The sequence below is a fragment of the Calidris pugnax genome, unplaced genomic scaffold (genome assembly GCF_001431845.1).
Source record: "Calidris pugnax isolate Ruff unplaced genomic scaffold, ASM143184v1 scaffold24, whole genome shotgun sequence".
Taxonomy (NCBI): domain Eukaryota; kingdom Metazoa; phylum Chordata; class Aves; order Charadriiformes; family Scolopacidae; genus Calidris; species Calidris pugnax.
Window position 1 is genome coordinate 4658875 of NW_015090922.1, and position 22080 is coordinate 4680954.

Here is a 22080-nt window from a genome sequence, read left to right on the forward strand (position 1 = left end):
GGGGGGGGGGGGGAGGGCAAAAAATTCAGAAGTGCAAGTTGCAAAAATGACTTTAAACCTTTTTTTATTACCCAGTTTCAGAGACTACTGAAGACTACCTGCTTATTAAGCTGGTCTGTGATATTAAGTTGGACAACGCTGCTCTTTCTTTGTGCTACCTAACCAGGTAACGGAATGCCTGAGCTCCAAGGAGCTTGCAGCTCAGAAGAACAGTGTGGAAGAGGGGAATTACTCAAATTGATTTTCACATGAAGATACAGGAGCATTCTGACTCACAATGGTTGTTCTGAGAGCAGAAAATACATGCTACAGGGTATAAAAGATATCCCCTGAATATATGAATAGTATAGGATGTATTGTTGTAGGACTGGATCCTTGGGTTTAAATTATTTGGTTTGGCACAGGACTCAGGGTAGGAAGAAAAGTGACAGAATGCAGCCTTATCTTGGAAAGAGATAGTTGATAACTCAAACTAAGGGTCCATTTGGGGCATCTGAATAGATACATCAAGTCATGCCAACAGTAATAATCATACAGGAGCTATGTCAGTGGCCGGGAATTACTGGAGTGCAACACACTTTGGCAACAACCCTTATTATCCCTGACATGGCTCATGAGGAAACTGGTAGTGTAACAAGCAAACTCTTACAGATCATCTAATAATTCCCCTACAATAGAGTCACTTCTGGCTGCCACATTATGTCAGCTCTGCATTACCTATGAAAACACATTGCAGAAGGACTGGGGAACTAAGAATCTGATATTCAAAATACATGCTAGCTCTTCTTATTGTACGTTAGAAACTTCTGTCCAAAAGCACACTAGTAAACATGGCCTTAAGAGTTTTAGAATGTGGAATAAGGCTGATAATACAGATGCACATCAGCCAGTATCACACTGTATTAGAAAATATTCTTGCATCATCTTTTTTCTTAATTAAAATGAAAAGAAAACAAGCAAATTCCTTTAAAAAACTGTCATGGAGTCACAATCTAAGATAGGTATAATGTATGTTTAAACTTCTTCTGTCTCAAGTCCAGTCACTGCAAGGTTAGGAAAAATACAGTTAAGGTGAAATTTAAATAAATTTCAGTATAGTCTGGGATGGAAAATCCGCAATAATGTACCAAACAATTCTGTCATATAATGACATCATCCACTGGACACATGATTGATACTCACAGACATTGTGACTATGTGTTGGTCCTACAAGAGACGAAACTAATTCTCAAACAGAACAAATCACTTCCCCACTCCGGCTTTATTTTTCCCTCACAAGAATACTATTCAAAGATACATTCGCTGTGGAACTACAGGACACAGTCATCTTAGAAGAATGTGGACAAAAATGGGTTGGCCACAACCATGTAGAAGAACCACACTCACTTTCGAAGGCAGTGAGATTTTCATATTATGTTCTCCTTGTGGACCTCTTCCTACATAGCTCTAATTTAGGGCCCAACCTGATAATATGATTCCACTTGGTCCATAGTGTAAGCAACAATGAAAGTCACAGAAGCTATTGAACTTTTAGAGGCAGCAGACTATATAAAATAGGATTAATTCCTTGAACACACAGCAAGCTCTCTTTTTCATCATAGAAAGTCCAAACTTAGTGAAGTCATGGGAGAGGAATTACACAGCCGAGTCATTCATAGATACTCGATCCTTACAATCTTCATTATGGCAGAAAGAAAGTAAAAGATCAAGAACTTTTTCCATTAGCTGTTATTTCTGTTATCCCAGATAGGACATTTCTGCCAGTTCTTGGACAAAGAGCCAAATTTACACCCAGTGTAAATCAATGAAACTCTATACTTTGCATTAAACTTATATTGTAACATTCTTTATATAAACTCTGGCTTAAAGTACATGCAGACATTGGCGTTTATCTGTTATACATGTCATGATTTAATTAGATACTTCTGCAACTTCATATAATCTTGGTTGAAGGCAATCACTGTCCAACAAAATGAACTGAATCTGTTGATTGTACCTTTACCTACACTGGCTGAATTTGAGCCTGTAATTCTCTGCCTCTGGTGACAGAGATGAAAGTGATACAATTTTATAAAGAACAACTATTACCTGCTCTAACAGCTACACAATACTGTGAAAATACCAGTAGTGTTGACTACAGCCCAATTTCTACTACTCCAACAAAAATAGAATTGTGTTGGTGGTGAATTACAAGGGCTATTTTTCCTAGCCTAGGCAAGGCCATGACAATCAGAAATATTTGAACTTGATATTTGATTAATGTTGGCAGTACTCTGTAAGTGATTTCCACTCGACAACATCTAATTATTTAATTATTTCACGTTATTAATGGAATGAAACAATTCAAAACAAACAGCTGGAATGACTGTTTTGCAGGAAGCTCATAATGATCAATTCATACATGTAGAAATCTTCCTAAAATTATATTAAGCTGGCCTGTTGAACTCAAAAGGCATATTTTAAAAGTAAAATTATCCATAACTAAGGCATGTTTCTCTGCTGTACAGTTCAGCTGTAATGATCCCCACACACTGCACTTGCACATCAATTATGATAATCATAATCACGGTCGTTAAGCTGAATGTTCATTATTATCAGGATGCTGGTGACAGCAGATTCAATCATCGAGTGCAATGGGCAGGCAGTCACAGTCCCACCCAAGTTTCTGCAGACAGCGTTGTGCCACATTAAATCTATGATATGTTCCACATCCCACTCCATTCCAAAAGCTGTAGACGGTAAAGGTCAACTTTATGTTCTGTGCAATATGCTTAGGTTCTCTAAATTAATTCTTTGCAGTACTGGGTATTTTTATGCTTTGTAGATAATAAAATTCTGTTTAGGTCCAAAACGCCTGTGCAAATAAGGAAACAGTGATGCAGTCGTACTGTAATTCACCTATAATAAGGCATCAGAGGAAAGAATGTATCAGGAAGGAATATCTTAAAATGTCACTTCCTGAATTTTGCAAATAAGAAAACATTAAACGCTGTCATTAAAGTCAGTTTTCTAAAATGCATATGCAAACTAATTCCGATACCAATTAAAGGCTATAAGCTATCATTTCTGCCTCAGTAAATACAAACATATGTGAGTGTTTTGACAACTGAAAGATTATAGTTAGCGCATTTGATCCTTCAACTGTCCAGGTACATCGGAACCTTTCATTGTAGCTTAAATTCATAGTGACTGGTAAATTTTTTATATTGATATTTCTCACATAAATTCTATCAAAGGCATTCCAAGGTATTTAGACATACAATATTAAACTTAAAATATGCAAGCATTTTTATAGCGCTTTAAAACTCGGTAAACTGACTAGATTCAGTTTCACTAGAGGTACGGTATTTCCATTTCTTGTTTATTTTTAATGAAGAATTAGCATGCAACAATTTTTCCCTTAACTCAGAAACTTCTTTGAAATGTAAACAGAATGAGATAAAAAATTCCAGGTTATAACTAGATGAAAAGAAGAACTATTAACTTTTCCGCACATCATGGCAATCGTGTTTAGAGGAAGTCTATGCTAATAACCTTACTTTTTATTAAAATGACATAATCTACATATTGATCTTTTTTTTGTGACTTGAATTAAAACTCGTATTTATAAACACATGAAAACCTCAGGAAAATACAACTAGGACATGCTCATGAACATACACAGGGAAACTTTTTTATATGTACTTTAAAAAGAAGCCAGCAAATATCGGACAATACCTCGGTAGCTGAGAGAGGTCACTGATTCACTGACCACTGAACATACTCCTTGGAAGAACTTATGCAGTATTTTGTCTTAGCAGCAATGATAACAGAAACTTCACCGGTATAATAGTCAGAAGCTGAATATACATCATGGCAGCTACACAGGTTGCAATATGAGTTGCATCCACACAAAAACCACCTCATGGGAAACATAAAGGAGGCTTGTGTGTAGCAGACAAACTATTAAGCAAAAATCTGGGGATTTTGATGGTGTATTGATACATGTCCTTTAGTCTGGTGACTCATTAGAACAGGATAATTTTGTTCATAGCACTGGTATATACAAAGTTTTAATACAGTTTAGAAATAAGAAATAAACAGAGAGTTCTTTCAAATGTAACAGTTATGAAAATATAACTTCACACCTGCTGATGGAACCTTTTCCATTAAAATGTAGTGAGGAGGTGGAGGATTTTGGGGTGGTTCTTTTTTTTTTTTTCTGATAATAATGACCCATTAAAGCAGCAGATAGGTCATAAATAGCTCTTTTCTCCTCTTATCTCTCTGTTTGGGTAAGCGGCTCCTAATTGAATCTTCATATTGATTTAGAATTGGGGTTGGAAGGCTGTGTGTCATGTTGGGTTAATGTATACAGCTATTCACCTCCAAAGGCTGAGGTTGAAATCTATCCAAGATCACAAGCAAAGTGAGGTTAGTTGTTAAGCCCATAATTTATATAATATTATATGCATGTGATATGATATATAATATAAATATCTTTACATCGTTTGATATCATCACCTGAGCCTGATCAAAACCTGCTAAGGACTGGAAGAGTGTTCACAGGACAAGATGAGTACTACCAATAAGACTTTCAGATCTTTTTTATATATCATACTTATGCTGTGGGACTTCAGCCAGTTGTAGCCTCCATTTATTGCTTTTAAAAGTCAAATTCAGATCTTTTTGTTTTAATGTTGATCTTTGTGCCTTTATTTTCAATGAGATTTAATTAATGTATGTTAAAATACCAAAATTTTGCTCTGAAGTAATTTTTAAAGCTTAAAGCTTTGAGAAGCGATTATTTTTAAAAAATATTACTTCTCAAACTAAGATTCCTTGGAACTCATTACATATATTTACAAAGGTTAAGTTACTTTCAGGACAATAAGCAATCATATCTTACAACATTGTTTAGGTTGGAAGAGTCCTCTTGAGATCATTTAGTCCAACCCCCCTACTCAGCTAGAGCAGGTTGCCCAGGACTGTGTCCAGCTGGGTTTTGAATACCTCCAAGGACAGAGAGTCCACAACCTCTTTGGCAATCTGTGCCAGTGGTCTGTCACAGTAAAAAAAAACCAACCAACCAATAATGCTTTCTCGTGTTGAGATGGAATTTCAAGCATTTCAGTTTGTCCAGTTTTCACTGGACGCTACTGAGTGTGAGAGGATTCTGGCTCCCTCTCCATTCCCTCCTCTCAGGTGTTTCTACACATTGATATGATCTCCCCTGAGCCTTCTCCTCCAGACTGAAGAGTTCCAGCACTCTCAGCCTTTCCTCATACAAAAGATGGTCCAGTCCCTTAATTATCCCTGTGGCTCAGTGCTACACTCTCCACCAAGTCTATTACACTTCTTGTACTGCAAAATTTTAATGTGATTATGATACCTAATACAAATAGATGTAATGCAAACATGACACAAACTCATGTTCGAACATGTTCTGAGGAAAATTACCTCTTGCAGCACTACAAAACCAGAAATAATACGAGACGCTCCTGAGAAAGTAGGCAGTGTAATGAGGCTATCTTAAATTAAAAATAGGTCTTCACTAATTTTTAGACTTTTCCAAAGAATGTAAGTAGTAAAATATTTTGTTGTTTTTATCAGCTTTTGCCATAATTTTCTTATTGTGTGAGAGTAAATATGCAATGACTTACCTTGCCTGCTATCCACTTCTTAGGCTGTACTTCTCGGAAGTGTTTAATTCCATAAGTTTCTTGACCATATTTGCCTGACCTAAGAATTGAAGGGTCATACTTCTCATTTTTATGATACGAAGAAAATGGCAGAAACCTGAAAAACAAGAATATTTAAAAATTGTTTATGCTTTACTCTAGATGTCACAGGGCTAATGTAAATCATAGATACCAACACTACAAGAGGTGACACGGACACATTCCTGCTATTTTCCACTACCTTCTTAATGTTGCCCCTCAGTATTTTGAGAGGATTACTGCAATTTTTCCTATAGCTGTTTTTACGTTAAATTTGGAGCAAAGAGATAGAGTTTCAACAGGATAAAATGAAGTCTTTCTGTACAAAGATATAACTTGCATTACTATATTATTACTTTGGCTCTGTCTGCACTACCAACTGGTGTGGTGTGAAGAGAGAATGAGCAGGGTTCAACTTGCAGGAATCTGCACTTTGATACCTCAGGTTTTAGCAGGCAGTGCAGTCTGTGCCAGCTGTGGGTGGCAGGCATGCACCATGCACAAGTACAGAGCACATTTCTGGAGAAATTGCAAGTCATGGAGGCCCCCAACACATATCCTCCACCTGATCGTTCCATCAGAACAGAGAAATTTCAAGCACATCAGTAGTGTAAGCATAAACCAAGGCAATTTACACCAGAAAGAATCCTCCCTGGTATGCAAATAAACCCGTTATGCATGTTTTTTCTATTTGTAAACCAAAGCTAAATAAACCATCATCTCATTTATCAGAATAAAAACTTATACAAATAGTACTGGTGACTTTCACATATTGGCAGACCACAAAGCAAAGAAATTATTTCTTCTGAATTCACAAACTGTGTGCTTTCTCTCAAGTTATAATTATGTCTTAACTAGAAATCTTTCAAAGTCTCATATTCTTTCGCCTTTGGTCATGGTGATGAAAGACTGCCTGCTCACACAGTGCCACTGAACAGTGAAGCTCCAGCTACCTGCTTTGGGCATGGAAGAGGTTTTCAGATGGATGTCCCTAATTTTCATGGAAAACTACAGGTTTTCTGGGTGGGTTCCACAGCAAACTGTACGGAAAAAGGTGAAAAACATCTTAAATATAAAGGATCTTCAAGAGACCCTGCTGAGATTACTTAGTTCTATCCATTTCAGTTTGCAAGAGGGTTATAAGAGCAAACAGGCACATTTTCATATAAAGTAAAATCTTTATTTTTAATTTAGCATTACTACCATTACTGGTATTCTGAAAAAAAAAAAAAAAAAAAAAAAAAAAAAAAAAAAAAAAAAAACACATTTTACTTTTGTTTTATGAATTTACACATATCCCAAAGCAACAAAATAGTCATTTTTTGAAGGAAAAAAAAATATTTTCTTTGCCTCCAATCTGGCTTTTTCCCTACCTGCTTGCTATTGCAAAATACTTAGCTTCTAATCAAAATAATGAAAGCTGGGCTTCTTTGCTCAGAGGTTTTCATTTGAATAAGCAAAGCAATTTCCATTTCAAATGTATGTTCTGTCATGCTTCCACAAAAAAGAGGGTCGTTTCTCGTTCAGTGCAGATGCCAAGTTATCGAGCTTCTTCTATCCCTCCAGAAAAACAGAAAACTGATTATATAGTAAAATCAGAAATATATGCCTCAGAAGTATAAAAAGTCACTTTAACTGCCATGACAACAGGTGTAGTTAATCAAAACCATTCCTAGTTGAAACCTCTTCAGAATCCAGAGTTCTTAAAAAATTTCGACAGTCAAAAATGTTTTGGATAAAGTTATGGATTAAAATACCTTTCTTCTGTCTCTCAGAAAATTATTTATTCAGTCTATCTGATCCACCAGCAACTGTTTGAGTGGGTTGTTTTTTTTAAATTACACATCTTACATGTACATGTCTTATTACATGTTTTAAATTGTATTTCCAGTTCATAAAAATAAACTATTTTAGAATTTTGCCAGCTATATCAATTTAGTCTATCAAGTACCACAAAAAAAAAATATCATGTAAAGTTAGTGAAGGAAAAACACTGAGTTAGCAGACTTTTAAATTATACAAACCTATAGTAGCATGTGTATACTCATGGGAAAGGACACTTTCACATAAGACAGATTATGGTACTTGTAATGCTAATTTGCACATGGGATGGACATCACACACACACAAAAATTAATGTGGCCCCAATGTCCCAGAGAATACATCGAAGGTGCTGCGAGCCGGCTGCTCCACTTGCAGTTTTTATCACTTCTGAATTGCATTTTAATAGTACATTTTTCTTTTGTTCCGACATGAAAGAAAATTGGCTTTCTCAGGGGACTGGATAGCTGAGAAGACAGGGCTAGTAGTTTAGGGATTTGCCCATATATGCATAGAATTTAGTTGAGGCATAGCATTCATAATTCAATATGAATACTATGTCTGTAAAATTTATACATTAAATGGCAAAAAATAATTCTTGATAAAAGTAGAAGATGAAGTAAATTATTATAGTTTTTACTGTGAATCAGTTAATCTTTGTCTTTTTGGCAAATTAATAATTAGAGTAATCTATGTTCTACCATGATTCCAAACAAAAAATAGATTGTAAATACATATATTGTAACACTTGAAGATAAACCTCACAGTATATTCTGCATGTAGTTTAGCACAAGTGTGATCTTCCACATTTATGCTGCATATCTCCTTTAAGATCATTAACTGGAGTATGTGCCATACAGCCTGGAATGTATGTCTATGGCTGAGTAAAAAAAATATTATTAAATCAACTGTGAATTTTTGAGAAATATTGAACAATAAAAAATATTAAAATTTAAATGAAAGAACATTAAAAATATTATAAGGTATTATAATTATATTCTAAAGTAGCACCTTTTTTTTCTTCTGTCTATAGTTCTGCTGCCAGAGCCAAGTGGGCAGATCCTTATTGCAATAATGATCTAACTACAGGAAACGATCATATATTCAACGTCTGTTTAAAGTAAGTAAGAATTTTCATTTTTTTATGTGAATAAGTAATTAAAAAGAACCTTACAACATTTTTGTGTGTTAAGCAGCGTAACTAAATTAATGGGAGTCATACAGAAGTCATTATACACCCACAACCAATAATAATACTAAAAAGCAATAGCACTGCAAAACACTTCAGTAATGGTATTGTGTTCTGTAGCTCTCTATATACACCTGACACAGCTTTTCCCCAAATTAATGACAGTATGTGCTCTGAATGTGACAGAAGAGAGTGATGGAAGGAGAAGAAAATTAAATCCAGACAGTGGTATGATGCCATTATCAACTGCACAAGTTTGGCCTCAAGAGTTGGTTGGGGTTTTTTCCATAAAAAGCTCACGCACAGGATTCTTACATCTGGGTTTCAGCTTTTCTTTGCTATTCAAGTTTAAATTAAGAAATTCTTAAAGGTTTTCAGTAAATATGTCAGAGACAGAAATAGCAGGATCAAAGAAGAATTAAATTTCATGTTGACGTTATACCGTGCCATAAAGCAATCATTATAAGCTGAGCCTTTCCAAAAGCTGATAATTTATTAGGAGGTGAGCTTGCTCTAAAGAAATACATTTTAAAATGAAAAATTATTTTGTTTCACCCACCACAAAATCTTGAATGACAGATATGTTAAAGAATACATTCGAGACGGGGGGGAAGAGTTGAAACCAAAAAATGGGAAACTGTCTCAGGTTCTACAAATAGCAGTATTACACATACACAACCCAGGGGAGGACCAGGACCAAAGCTGGCGGTATCACTGGTAATGAAGGCCAGTTGCACTGCTGCCAGCACTACACTATGTTGAACCTAATTAGCATAAAAAAGACCTAGAAGCCTCAACTTAGTAGCCAGTCCTATAGCTAACAGCTGCTGGTTGTATGTATTTGAATTTCAGAAGATACCATAGGCATCCATTGTTAATAAAAATAAAAATAACCTTCTCTCTCCCCTCACTCATCCTATCCTGCACCTCCCTGATATTATTAATTTCATCTTTCCAACCCTTCTTTTCCTCAAATTTTTACCCCCTCATGACCTTTCTTCCTGCATTCCTCACCTACCATTTCTTCCCTCCATTTTGTCCCTTTTACTGTAATATCTGTCACTATTGCAACAGGAGATGGAAGAGGCCTTTTAGACACCGAAGGCTTTCCATTTGGATTGTCTGAGACACTAGAAGCAGCAGTAGGTACTGGGCTACAGCAATGTGAGAGGAGGCAGCAGCAGCATGAACAGGAAGGAGAATTTGTCAGGTCCATCCTTTATTGCTGGGTGGTGGCATCCCAATGCTATATGGTACCTACCAACAGGACACAGTTCAGAGGCTTTAACTTTTTCTTGAATTGAAATGGCAGCAAAAACCGGAGTGGTCCTTTGGCATGTCCTCTGGACCTGCCCAACAGGCAAAATCTCAGCAGTCTAGCAGTTCAAGCCTGTAATCCTTCTACCAGAAATGTTTCAGACTTTACCCAGGCTTCTGAGAAAGAGCAGGCTGTAGATCTCCTGCTGGACTGCCATACATGCTGCACTACCAGGGCACAATCAGAAATATTGAGACCAGAGAACTAGAAGGAATATTCTGCTTACGTGGTTTTTCAAACTTTCATGCTATTTGTATATACTGTGCATTTTTGTAATTTAGCAGTAAAAATACTACCAAAATCTTAACTCTAGATGTGTGATAGTGTTGTTAAATTTTTATCTGAAGTGGTTCTATGCAATAGCAATTCAATTCCTTGTTTTCTTTATTTAATTGAAATAAAACAATTTTACTTCACTTTGAAGAAGACATGAACAATTAGCTCCAAACTGTGCTTTTCTATCAGAAAGCTGTGAATCTTTAATATTTTTTTTTTCTTATTCAAATAAAACATGAAATTAGCTTTCAAATTTGGATTATACCTGAAGTAATGTCTTCATCAAATCCAACAGTGTTTATCTTTTCACTCAGGGAACAAAGGAAGCACAATGGTTTTCCATATCAAAACAATTGCAGCAGTGCAGCCATTATTTAAGTCATAATGAGTGCACATTAAAATCAAAGTGTTATTTGCAAAACTAAAGAGAGAATATTTTACTTAACATATCTAGTCAGATTACCCTTTAGAGCAGTATTTTCACTATAAGAAACTAATTTGGGGTGCCTTATTACAAATATTTCCTATGGTAATACACTTAATACTTTTTCAATAAATTATCAATCTTATCCTAATGGCAGTAAATCTAAGAATCCTCTGGCCATTTTTGTTTAACCCCTGTCTGCGATAATGTAAAGTGGCAAAGCAAAGCCTAGTCTACTTCTTGTCAGAAGTATAAGAGACCTCTTTTGCAGCAAATTCCGGAACTTCTTAATTATACAGACTTATTATCTGCATCCCCAGTGTTATAAAGTACCAGAACTTCATTAGAAAAATTAAGATGGAAAAATGAAGGAGCTACTTTGTAAATTTCCAGTGGAAATTAGCTGGAAGAAGCAGAGGAATACTGGATCAAAAGAGGGTAATCATGCTTAACTGTGCCCTAGAGCACCCGCATGTATAATACGATTTGCACAGTAACTACCTCTCCTATTACTGCTTGTTTGGAGTATTCTGTGTTAATGGGGTTAGCTAATTTAGTATTTTAACTTAAAAAGACTCTGCTGATTAATAAATGTTGCACACTGTGCTAGTAATTAAAATAAATGGAAGAGTTACAAATAGAAGTTGAATTGTTAAGAAAACATTATCTGAAAATATATGATAATCCCTGTTTATCATAATACAATAACAGTCCGGAAAATATGCAAATTGCTGAAGTTGCAAAGCATATGAAAAACTTAAGTATAATTTGAAAAAAGTTTTCAGATGTGTAACATTTGTGTGATGCAAGTTTACAGCCATTTTTACTGCAGCTAAATCAGAAATACATGTGTAAGACCATCAGTAAATGGTCTTATAAATGTGGAAATAGAAAGATTTTTTTTTTAGATCTTAAATCTTATCAAAGCAACCTGCTTTTTAAAGTTTATTACCGTTAATATCAGGCAGCTCATAACACTGATTCTTTCCCAGTCCAGAGCTTATTTAGATGATTAATTTCTCTGTAAGCATACCTGTCTTTGGCAGCACTATGTGGCATGGAAGCAGCTACACTGGTTGTAAAGGAAAGTATTCTCTTGCTGAGAATAAGCCCGTGAGGAGCTCGGTGCTGCAATGTTGGCACAGCACGTGGGAGGCAGAGGGTGCAGACACTGTACTCTGCTGCACACAGATGAACCAGTGTGTTCAGGACGAGCTTGGCTCTCTCCAGTACAGCCCCGAGCACGGACAGAGCCAGAAGCCGAGATGCTTTGCTGATGTCACACCAGAAGACTACAATAAACCAGGAAACCCCCTTACTCTATCGCTGGTTTATCCCTGTTCTATCACCGCATTGCAACTCATTCTGACATATGCTGACTTTATAAAAACGTTTAATAGTATACTTTGATGCATGAGGCATGTTACATGAGACAGATTTCAGCAAATAATTTACATTTTTGTTCTCTGGAAAATCACCAGCATGCAGCTGCATGCCACTGAGTAAAGAACTTCATGCTTAGTGATCTAAATCTGTTGGATCTAGCAGTTGGTGTCTCAAACGAGACACTAGTTTATTAAGTTGCCATCCCAAAGGAGTCCCAAATTGTCATTCCTACCCAAGCAGAGGGGGATATCACTTCATTTGTATGAAAAATAGCACAATAAGGCAGTAACAGCTTCGATTACATGAGAAAAAGAAATCTAGATTAACCAGTTTGTCTTTCATTACAAAGTAGGAAATTCCAGCAGTTGGTTTAAGCAAGCACAACATTCTCTCTTGCTTTCATTTATGCTGCTTCTGCCTGCCTCAAACTCTCACACAGCTTTTTCAATTATTTCTGCATTTTATCAGAAGCAAAAACTTTCTTGGAACTTGGAACACTTAGAGCAAACGTATTCCCACATTAAAGAACCCTGATAATCAAAGGTAAATGGGAATTCTGAATGTTGTTGGAAATTGCAGGTATACACTGACAATTTTTCTGTCTTAAGAGATATCACACAATACATACTCAAGGACTCAGTTTGTTATTTATGCAAAGACAAGCTTTCTCAACAAACACCTCACACTTCTGCTGTTATTTCTCTCCATATTTTCTAAAATAGAAGAATAATCAGCATAGGAAGCACTACCAGGAAGAAATACAGTCCCAAAGTACACAATTACATAGAAAGAGACAGAAATTTGTCAATTCGTAATAGACACTGCTGAGAAAAATCTACTGTAGAATCCGAGTAACCCTTTGCAGACTCCTCCCTGGAGACCAGCATCCCACACAGCAGCTGCAGCATTACTAGTGAGCCTTAGTCCTGATGATGACCTGCAACTCTGTCATCACCTTTTCAAGGTTACAGATGTGACCCTTGCATGGTCGGTTGAATATGAAGCACAAACGGAATGATCACATCACGGCCTCAAAATGTATAGCAGACTATGCGTTTAGCATCCATGAAGCTGAGAAACATTGGCGTTAGGATATTGCTTCTGTGCATTAAAGATGGCACCAAATGCTTCCTTCCCCATAAGGTAAATAAAGACCCCATACTAATTAATATCTGTCAACATTGGAGGCTCCAAATTTAAACTGTACAAGACCAAAGCTTCATAATTCTCTCACTGAAGAGAGTCGGTGAAATATTTATTACAAGATCTGACTTTCTGAAACTGTTTACATAGCAATGTCTGGGGTAAACTTCATGAAATAAAGACTGGGCAACATAGTCATGCCTATAAATGAATGATGTCATCCATCCTCACTTGGAATGCATCAGTCAAGACTTATTCAGTGAAAAGAACAAGTTAAATGAGAGCTAGGATGTTAATTATTATCCCATGCTTTGTTTGGTCCTTTTTTTCTTTTTTTAAATGTCACCGGCAGAAGCTAGAAAACAAAATAATTTTGAAAAATGGCCCAGATTTAAGCTGAGATGTGAAATTTAAACTTCTTCCCCTTCACCCCAATATATGAAAGAATACTGAGAGGAATAGAAAACTCAAGTACATTTTTACTTGTGACTTAACTCAGTTAACGTTGTTGATATGAAAGGAATAAGACATATTATATGTCAATTTGGCATCAAATATACAAAATAGTATTGCCTAAAAGTGAAAAAGTAGCTGAACTAAAATATATTATTCTTTTAAAACTGCTTTTGACTATAATTTCCATTTAAAGTCACTGTTAATATTAAATCAAGGAAAATGTGAAGAAAACAGTCCAACAATAAAAACATACATGCTAAACCATGCAAATGCAATTGATTCACATACTCTTAAGTCCCAGTCCTGAAGCTGACACATGACAACATGGAGCTGATAGAAAAGCTTGAAACAGATCAAAGATAGCAACACATTGTTTCCCACTGGGTGACAGGCTGCTCATGAGGAAAAGTGATTGCTTTCTGTCCTGAATTCTGGTATTAAAGTGTCAAAAGATTGCCAAGACCAGTGAATTCAAGAGAAAAGTTGACAAAACATCAATTTTTTTCCTGTGAAGTACAAAGCCAGTGCAGGTGAGTTAACAGGCTTTTATTATGATTGGAAAAAAGAGTTCCATCATGATAAGAAAAGAATTGGAAATATTTTGGCAATAGCCTTAAATCTTTTTGGACAGAAATCTTTTGGGATGGATTATGTCTGTATTTGGGATTGTATGGAAAAGAACTGGCCTGTCTGATAGTATTACAGATGCTGTGGCTTAGGAACCCAAACTGCTTCAAAGATGATTACAGTTTTTGCATCATGTTCTAACGTGCAACATATGCTTCCTTCCCTTCCAAGTGAGCTTTGGTAGTCTACAGGGAGAGAATGCAAGTCTCATTGGCATGCAACACCATTTTTTCCTCTCATAGTCTGTAAGCTCCCCAAACACGAAGATTGAAACAGTATTTTTTCCTTGGCAAGGTGCATTGGGCAAAACAGAATTTGCATTTGTTTTCTTATTTCCCATTAAACCCATCTGTTGCATCACATATTGTTATTATAACAAGTTCTTCTACAGATTCGTAGGTATGGATGGCACATGTCACACAATCACAAGATAGGGTCTCTGCCCTGAACGGTTTATAATCTAAGGACACAGAATTTAGAAGTATGTACATAGAATGTTTGCTAGTAAGCTGTCAGGTTTGACATTTCATTTTGTCAGGCATGAAAGGTTTCTGAAAGCAACGGAATAAAGAAAACATTCTCATAACAATATAGGAAAAAAACAAAGAACTTACTCATTGTCATGTATACGGTTTCTCCATTCCTCCTTTTTCATTTCGTCTCTGGCCTTCTCTAGTGGTGAATTGATTGATGCTGCCACTCGCAAGGTTGGTTCCAAAGGCTTGTAGCGCTGCTGCAATACTTCAGCGGTATCGCGGAAAGGCCCCTGGAAGGTATAGGATAATGGAAGTGTTTTATTGTGGGGTTACAGTTCTTTTCTTTCCTTCTTTTATTCATGACGCATCACTGATGGAAGAGGACACAGAACGCCTGGGAAGTGTAGCAAGACTTTTCTTCCAAAATAATTAAAGCAGTTCATTTTGATAGAGAGTTGCAGATAACGCAAAGGATGATAACATAAAGAGAGAATGAGAAATGTGCACTCCAGATTTGTTTTACTACTAATAAGTATTTATTATTTTAAACCAATACATTGTTAGAACTGATTAGGAAAACTTAGTTTTCCCTTGAAAAAAAATACTCGTGAAATAAAATCTGATACACAAGTATTAACTATATCTAGATTCTACTTAAGAAGAAAGCTGAAGCCTTTTCCTTTTCATAGGATAAATAGTGTTTTACCTTAAAAAACATGGGTTTTTTCAGTTTAACTATAAAGCTACCTGGAAGGGAACTTAATACATGACTTAAGATATAATTCTTCTAATGCAATTAAAACAAATGACTTCAATAACATAGGTGTATATTCTATTTTTGAAATGTCTAATTCCACATTAATTTCAGAAAAATGAAAGCTCATAATTCTTTCACAAGTCTATCTCTATGTACACATATATCTTTTTTTCCAGAATACATTGTTTAATAACTGATCATATCAGCATCTACTATTTAACAACACAGATAAATAGCAGCAGGAAGCCCCTTCCTGCACTGTCAAAGGGACATATCCTATGCCTTGCTTTTAGTACTAACTAGTAAGAGCTTACCTGGAGCATAATTAATGCCATATTACTGCAGGACAGTTTAGGGGGAGCTCTGGATTTAGAAGTGTTGCTAATTAAATTTTATTTTATTTTCATTGTTGTTGATCCTGCAATGAACTAGGGAAACCTTCTGAAACTATGAAAAGACAAAGAATCCTAATCACAGCCTTTCTTCTTAAAGATATCCTTCTTTAAATAGGTTATCACTAACAAGTCACAGCTGGAGTTACTGCAAGCACTGAGTGAAGACTGTGGGGCTAATAAAAAGAAATGATTCACGCCTCATTTATGTTCACTTATGTTTTACATTAATAGAAACCAATAATAGGAACCAGTTACCATAAAAGTCATGGACCGTAAATAACACAAATGGCAAATAAGTATCATCTAGTACTTTTCACAGCTGGACAGGAGAATTGCTATATTTGAAAGTAGTTAATGGATTTTTATTGGAACTTTACTTTTAAAGGCACAGCACCGTGATTTGGAGATCTTTTTAAAGGTCCTAGAAAGCATGTGAGCTTAATGACATTTTTTTAACGTATTTTCTTTATTCTATATTCTAAGTCTGCATAAAAAATTCCATTCATTTAGTATGACCATAATAAGTCTTTAAAAACAGAGTTAAAAGAGTTGTTGTCTGTAAGAGAATAACTGATACTAGAACAGATCATTAAAACTAGTAAGTAATGTTCTAGTAATTTATAATCTGATCCTCAAGTTAGAAAAAAAAATTTAAATGTCTAATAAGAAATGAATACTCTGTATTGCAAGATGTTTTCATGAAGTGGATATATGGACCAAAGAAGAAAGAAATGTACTATTGTCAAATAATATCAAGATAAATATGTTTGCTTTTAGAAGATAGTCTTTCAGAATACTGTATTTCTTCTTCATTGTAAAATATTGACTCATATTCCACCAGTGTAAGGGTCAAATCAGATATCCAAGCAAGGATTTCTTTCCATCTGTAATTTCTGAGACATTCTAACTCTTTCTCAATCCATAGTTCAAATGAAATTAATAGAATCCAGCTACTAATGGAAGGAGGGGGGAAAGAGTGTAACTAAGTAAAGGTTTCTCAAACAAGGCTGTGTCATCACTAATGAAAGTGGGGTATATATGTTAGAATATTATGATAATTCTAAACACTCCCTGCAGATTTTTTCACTCCTGTGAATCATGTATTTGAAGAAACTTACCTGGCAATAGGCACCTAAGGAATATATCTACAATAAAAAGACCTTTAAAAAATCCATTTGCCTAGCAGGTGCTTGGACCAGATGATCTCTAGAGGTCTCTTCCAACCCCTGCCATTCTGTGGTTCTGTTATTCTGTAATTTCCATTTTACAAGATTAACTTCGTGGATTCTGAGGTGGAATGGTGCTTACAGATGGTTTCATATTGGGAGTGCCTGCAAATATTTTGGGCATCCTGCTTCAAAATAGAAATCTCCCTGGGGAGGTCAGGCTAGGAGAAGAAGGGAGTGAGTAAACCAACAGTTTTCATCCTGAAAGCAAATCACACAACGGTGTCTTCTATGTTTGGAATTTTTACTGAGTAGCATAAATCTTCTCCCTACTGACTGGTCTGCCAAATAAAGGTTAGCAGATCAGCATTCTTACTACTTTACCATAAAATCAGAAACTTATGATAAAAATTATGGTCAACATGAAATCATATGTTCTTCACTGCCCCCATTCCAGGAGAGCTAACAGCATGCAAAAAATCCCTTAAATGTGGCAATTTGCTTTCTTTTATTAATGCCTTTTAATGAACAGATGACTAATTTTAGCATTATCTGTGTTTCCATCAAACTGTAATTCTAGTTAACTCAGTAATAAAAGTGATAGATCTAACTGATGTATAAGTAACTTTTCTTTTAAATACACTACCTCACACACACAGAGCTTGCCTATAAAGTGCTCCATACCCATTTCCCTAAGAGAAAGCTGATAGATAGCTCATTTTTGTTCTTTTAAACATATATAATTGACGTTCTCATATAAAATATCGAACCTTATGGGTGATACAAATTTTAGATACCTGAAAGAACAGTGAAGTAACCAGCGACTCAACAGTGGGCCATGTAGATATTAGAAAAAGAAGCTTGGTGCCAAAAAGTGTTACCACAGAGAACTAGGACACAAGCGTATCTGGTAATTAAATTCCTTATTGTCACACCAGACAACTTTTAGGATGATGCGTTCTGATGGGGTTTCATTTCCAGCTGTTTCATCAGCTCAAACCAGTGTCCTTTTCTTAGACATACAACCCTAAATTGTCAAAGTGCTGTGCAGGGATTTAGCCGTGTGACTCCCATTAACATCAATAAGAGTCGCGCAGCTAAATCCACGCGCTGTGCTTTGAAAATTTACCCCACAGTGTACATCCCAGGGTGCTGAAAGGATTAAAGTATTATATAGTAAATTCCCTCTTTGAGGTGCAGAAAATAAACAGAACTCTTCTGGTTTGTTCTAAAAGGCTATCTGTGCACGACTGCTGTGTGTGCATCTGAACTTAGAAAGGTCTAAAAAATATTAGAAATCCAAACAGAAGCTTATAAAATACTTTGTATACAGTAAAGCAGTTTTGGAAGAGTAACTTAACAACAGAAAAGCTCTGAGTTCCCTCTTTATTTAAAAGCCCGAGCCCTACACCATGTCTAATAGGCAAAACCTTCCCCTCTATCCTGAGACACAGTGCATTCAGTCACATCCCACTGAAGGACCATCATAGCCCCTCGGTCCCAGAAGGTAAAGCTATGTTATATTTATCTCAACTCCAAACTCCATGGTCACCCAAACGGTTTGCTGGCTCACACTTTGTCTCAATTATAACCTGAGTCAATGAGTGAATTCAATGAGAAAGCTCAAGCAGTCCCATTAGGGAGAACATAAGGAGGGAAGGACAAAGGTGGAGAATTGCCCTGACATTGATCCTTACTGTTATAAGCAGTGTGAATTTCTGTGTGGCTCTCTGTGGCTCACCTCTTCTTCTCCAGAGGTGTTCTGGTAGGCCTGCATGTTCTCCTCGAGCTCTAACACAATTGCTTTTGCCTTCATGTCACACCACCAATACAGACTCATCCTGCTATGGGCAGGTCAGTCATGACAGAAAGAGGAGAAAAACCTCTTCTGTGTTGATTAGCCGGTGTGCCCGTGGCTGTCCCCACTGAAGAGCAATGTGGATGCAATCAATAAACCACAGGTAAATTGTGGCAGATGGCATGTGTGTACATAGTTTGAAGCCAGCAGTAGTTCAAACTTAAGACTGTATTCAGATCACCTCTACCAAGGGCTGTAATAATATAGTGAAAATAACCATATTGATTCAGAGGAGTAACATACCAATAAAGATATATTATACATTGCTTATTGCTCATTATTATTATTTATTTTATGTAGCTAAATCATATCTTCAGTGAAAGTACTGAGAAGGACTCAGTCAGAAGCATTGTCTTTCTAAGCAAAATATGGGAGACAAAATTTAAATATAAGACAGAGTACAAAATAAAAAAAAAACTTATAGAGGTTCTTAAAACATTGTGGTCATTCAAAGTCAAACCAGCACTGAAAAGTGGATGTGTGAGGCAAGTAGAAGGTTCAGTAGATTAGACAAACTGAGAAATGCTTCAGAATAGAGGGAAAGACAGAATACTTTTGTCCCAAAAGCACCTGTCCAGGCACTTACTGGCAAGAGCTACATGTCATTGTACTGTCATTCAGTGAGGAATATAAAAGTCTCAAAAGTCTATCTGCCGTGTATATTGCTGGTAGCTTTTGGTAATGAGGTGAAAAGCTGTTTTGTCATTTTGTGGGATTTTCACTCTGATGCATTATCTCAGAAACCTCCATTACCTTATGGAAGAGAAAATAAAAGCTATCTGCAACATATGTTGACGTCAACTGAGGTTAGAATTGAGACCATGACAGTTAAGAATGGGAGCTGGGCAACTTGGCTGTGATGCAGAACTAAATGGAGAAATTTTTGTAATTAAAGTTGACACGCAGCTAGTGGACACAAAAGAGCGGGAACTGTCCTATACTGAGAGGATGTCTCTTGGCCTTCATATGGAAAACAAATGCAAAAAGAGGAAAAAGTTATCACAACTTGGTTAATTTGTCCCATTACCTTTAATTTCTCCTATTTTTAATTTTTTTTTAAATTGGAAATTAATTATCTATATCTAATGAATCATAATATTGATATTCAATTCTATCAGGTCTTCCCTTTGATATATCAGAAATGACATCTTTTTCCCCAAAGAACCATTACATACCATCTACGTTTCTTTTTCTTTAAGACCAACCTGTTTCAAAGACTATATCCTGAACACAAGCACTAGATCTATACCTTAAAACCAAATCCACAAAAGGGATTTTTGGACTCCATGATCCAACTCTAGATATTCAATGGTCTATGACAAAAACTATGAACAAAAGCTGCCTCAGAGACACTGCAAAATGTTACCTGAGGTTTCTGTCTGCCAATAGGTGGCAGAGGCTGCCCTGTGGAGAAATTCGGAGGCCTTTTACAAGTTGGCCAGTCATAGAGGTCGTAGGAGAAGGGACTCTTCATTTGCTGCCGTCTGTGGCTCAATGGCTTTGACTCCCGTAGCAGCAGTTCCATTGGATCTGGGGATTCTCTGAATGGTGAATTGTAGATGCCTGCAATCTGAGCAGACGATGGGGTTATGTTTGACCTCAACTAACTTAGAAACGAATTCTTGCACTTATTCTGTAAATCAAACCAACTAGAAAACCTTGTATAATAAACAGTTCTACACAAAGTTTCTGACGACTGCTGACATGAGATAGATATCTAGTTTAAGTGCATCTCTGGGCATTGTATTACAGAGACAAAAGGATTTAAATAAGATAATGTAATGTATAATCTTGGTTTCAGCCCTTCAAATGGGGGTAATTTTCATTTTACGGAAGGGTTTCCTGTATCTCAAACCCATGTTTTCTTTCAGTCACATTCAATCTTCCACCTTTCACAGCAGTAGTCAAAGAAACATTCCAGTTTTCCCCTAAAAAATAATCAAATGTGTACAAATGTGCATCTAGTTTTAAAGATAAACTATTATAGTTGTTTTGAAATATAAAATTTAATTTAGATTCCAGTTTAAATTCCTATACAAAATAGGAACAAAACCATCTTGCTTCTATTTACAAACATGTATTTAAAGAGTAAAATAAATGCTTAGGCAAGGGAACATAACTCCTGTCCCTTTAAACTGTGCTAGCTGATTCACAACGAGGACTAAAACAGTGTCAACTGCAGCATTTTTAAAAGTAAAAATGAGTGATTAGTTAAGGGGAAATACAAGAAAATTTTATGGAATAGTAAAAACCTATTGCTTTTTTCCAACAAAATGTTCACATTAAATTCCTTTAACTATTCAAATGTATTTAGTTTTAACAGTATAAAACTTGTGAAAAACAAGAATTTAGAATATTTTTTCTGAATTGTGAATTAAACCAAAAGATTCATTCTTCACTGAATTTGATATTTAATTTTTTCAGGATACATCACTAATTGCATCACTAGTGTGAGCTAATACAACAATTACTAATATAAAACATACATTTCAGATTCTGAACTATGTATGTAATCTATGTCATTAACAATCTGTGATTATCTGGTAAGTCAAAATTATGTGACAGGCTGTTACCAAATCATTCCTCTAAATGTAGGGATTCTAACAGTTGTATATAAACAATTCTCAAATAGACATATGTGCATTTACTGAATTAATTATGAAGAGTTAAACATGAGAATTAGGGTACCATATTGCAGAAAGCCACTAAACTTCCCATAAAATGATGACATATGCTTAAAATACACCTGGTGAAAATTAATTTAAAGATACTGAGTTGCTTTAAGGATAATTATATTTCCTACTTAGAGTATTCTTGAGACTTCTAAAGTAGATTTGCTCAGTTAAAATATATTGTTCTCTGCTTTATTATAATTTTAATTGCTAAGAAGTATTGAATAAAAATAGTAGGCAAAAGAAATCGGTTTCCTGATGTGGGGAAAGGTAAGGAAAAGAGTAAACGTTTAAAATCTTGCATTTTTCTGTTGGAACACTACTCAGGAGCCATGAGAAAACTAAGTAGAGCATCAGCCTCCCCATAAAGTATTCATCTCTTGGGGCTGAAAGGATTGAACACTCCCCAATTAGCTT

At 35.8% G+C, this 22080-nt stretch overlaps 1 protein-coding gene across 1 annotated transcript in view; it reads right to left on the reverse strand.

Annotated features, from left to right (window-relative positions):
- Nucleotides 1–22080, reverse strand: part of SPATA17 (spermatogenesis associated 17) — an 87398-nt gene that overhangs the window by 14478 nt on the left and 50840 nt on the right. The window contains exons 7-9 of the mRNA XM_014950601.1: nt 20358–20561; nt 14954–15105; nt 5643–5778 (exon numbers count right to left, since the gene is read on the reverse strand). Of these exons, the coding sequence (XP_014806087.1) occupies nt 5643–5778; nt 14954–15105; nt 20358–20561 (492 nt within the window). The remainder of the gene's footprint in view (nt 1–5642; nt 5779–14953; nt 15106–20357; nt 20562–22080) is intronic.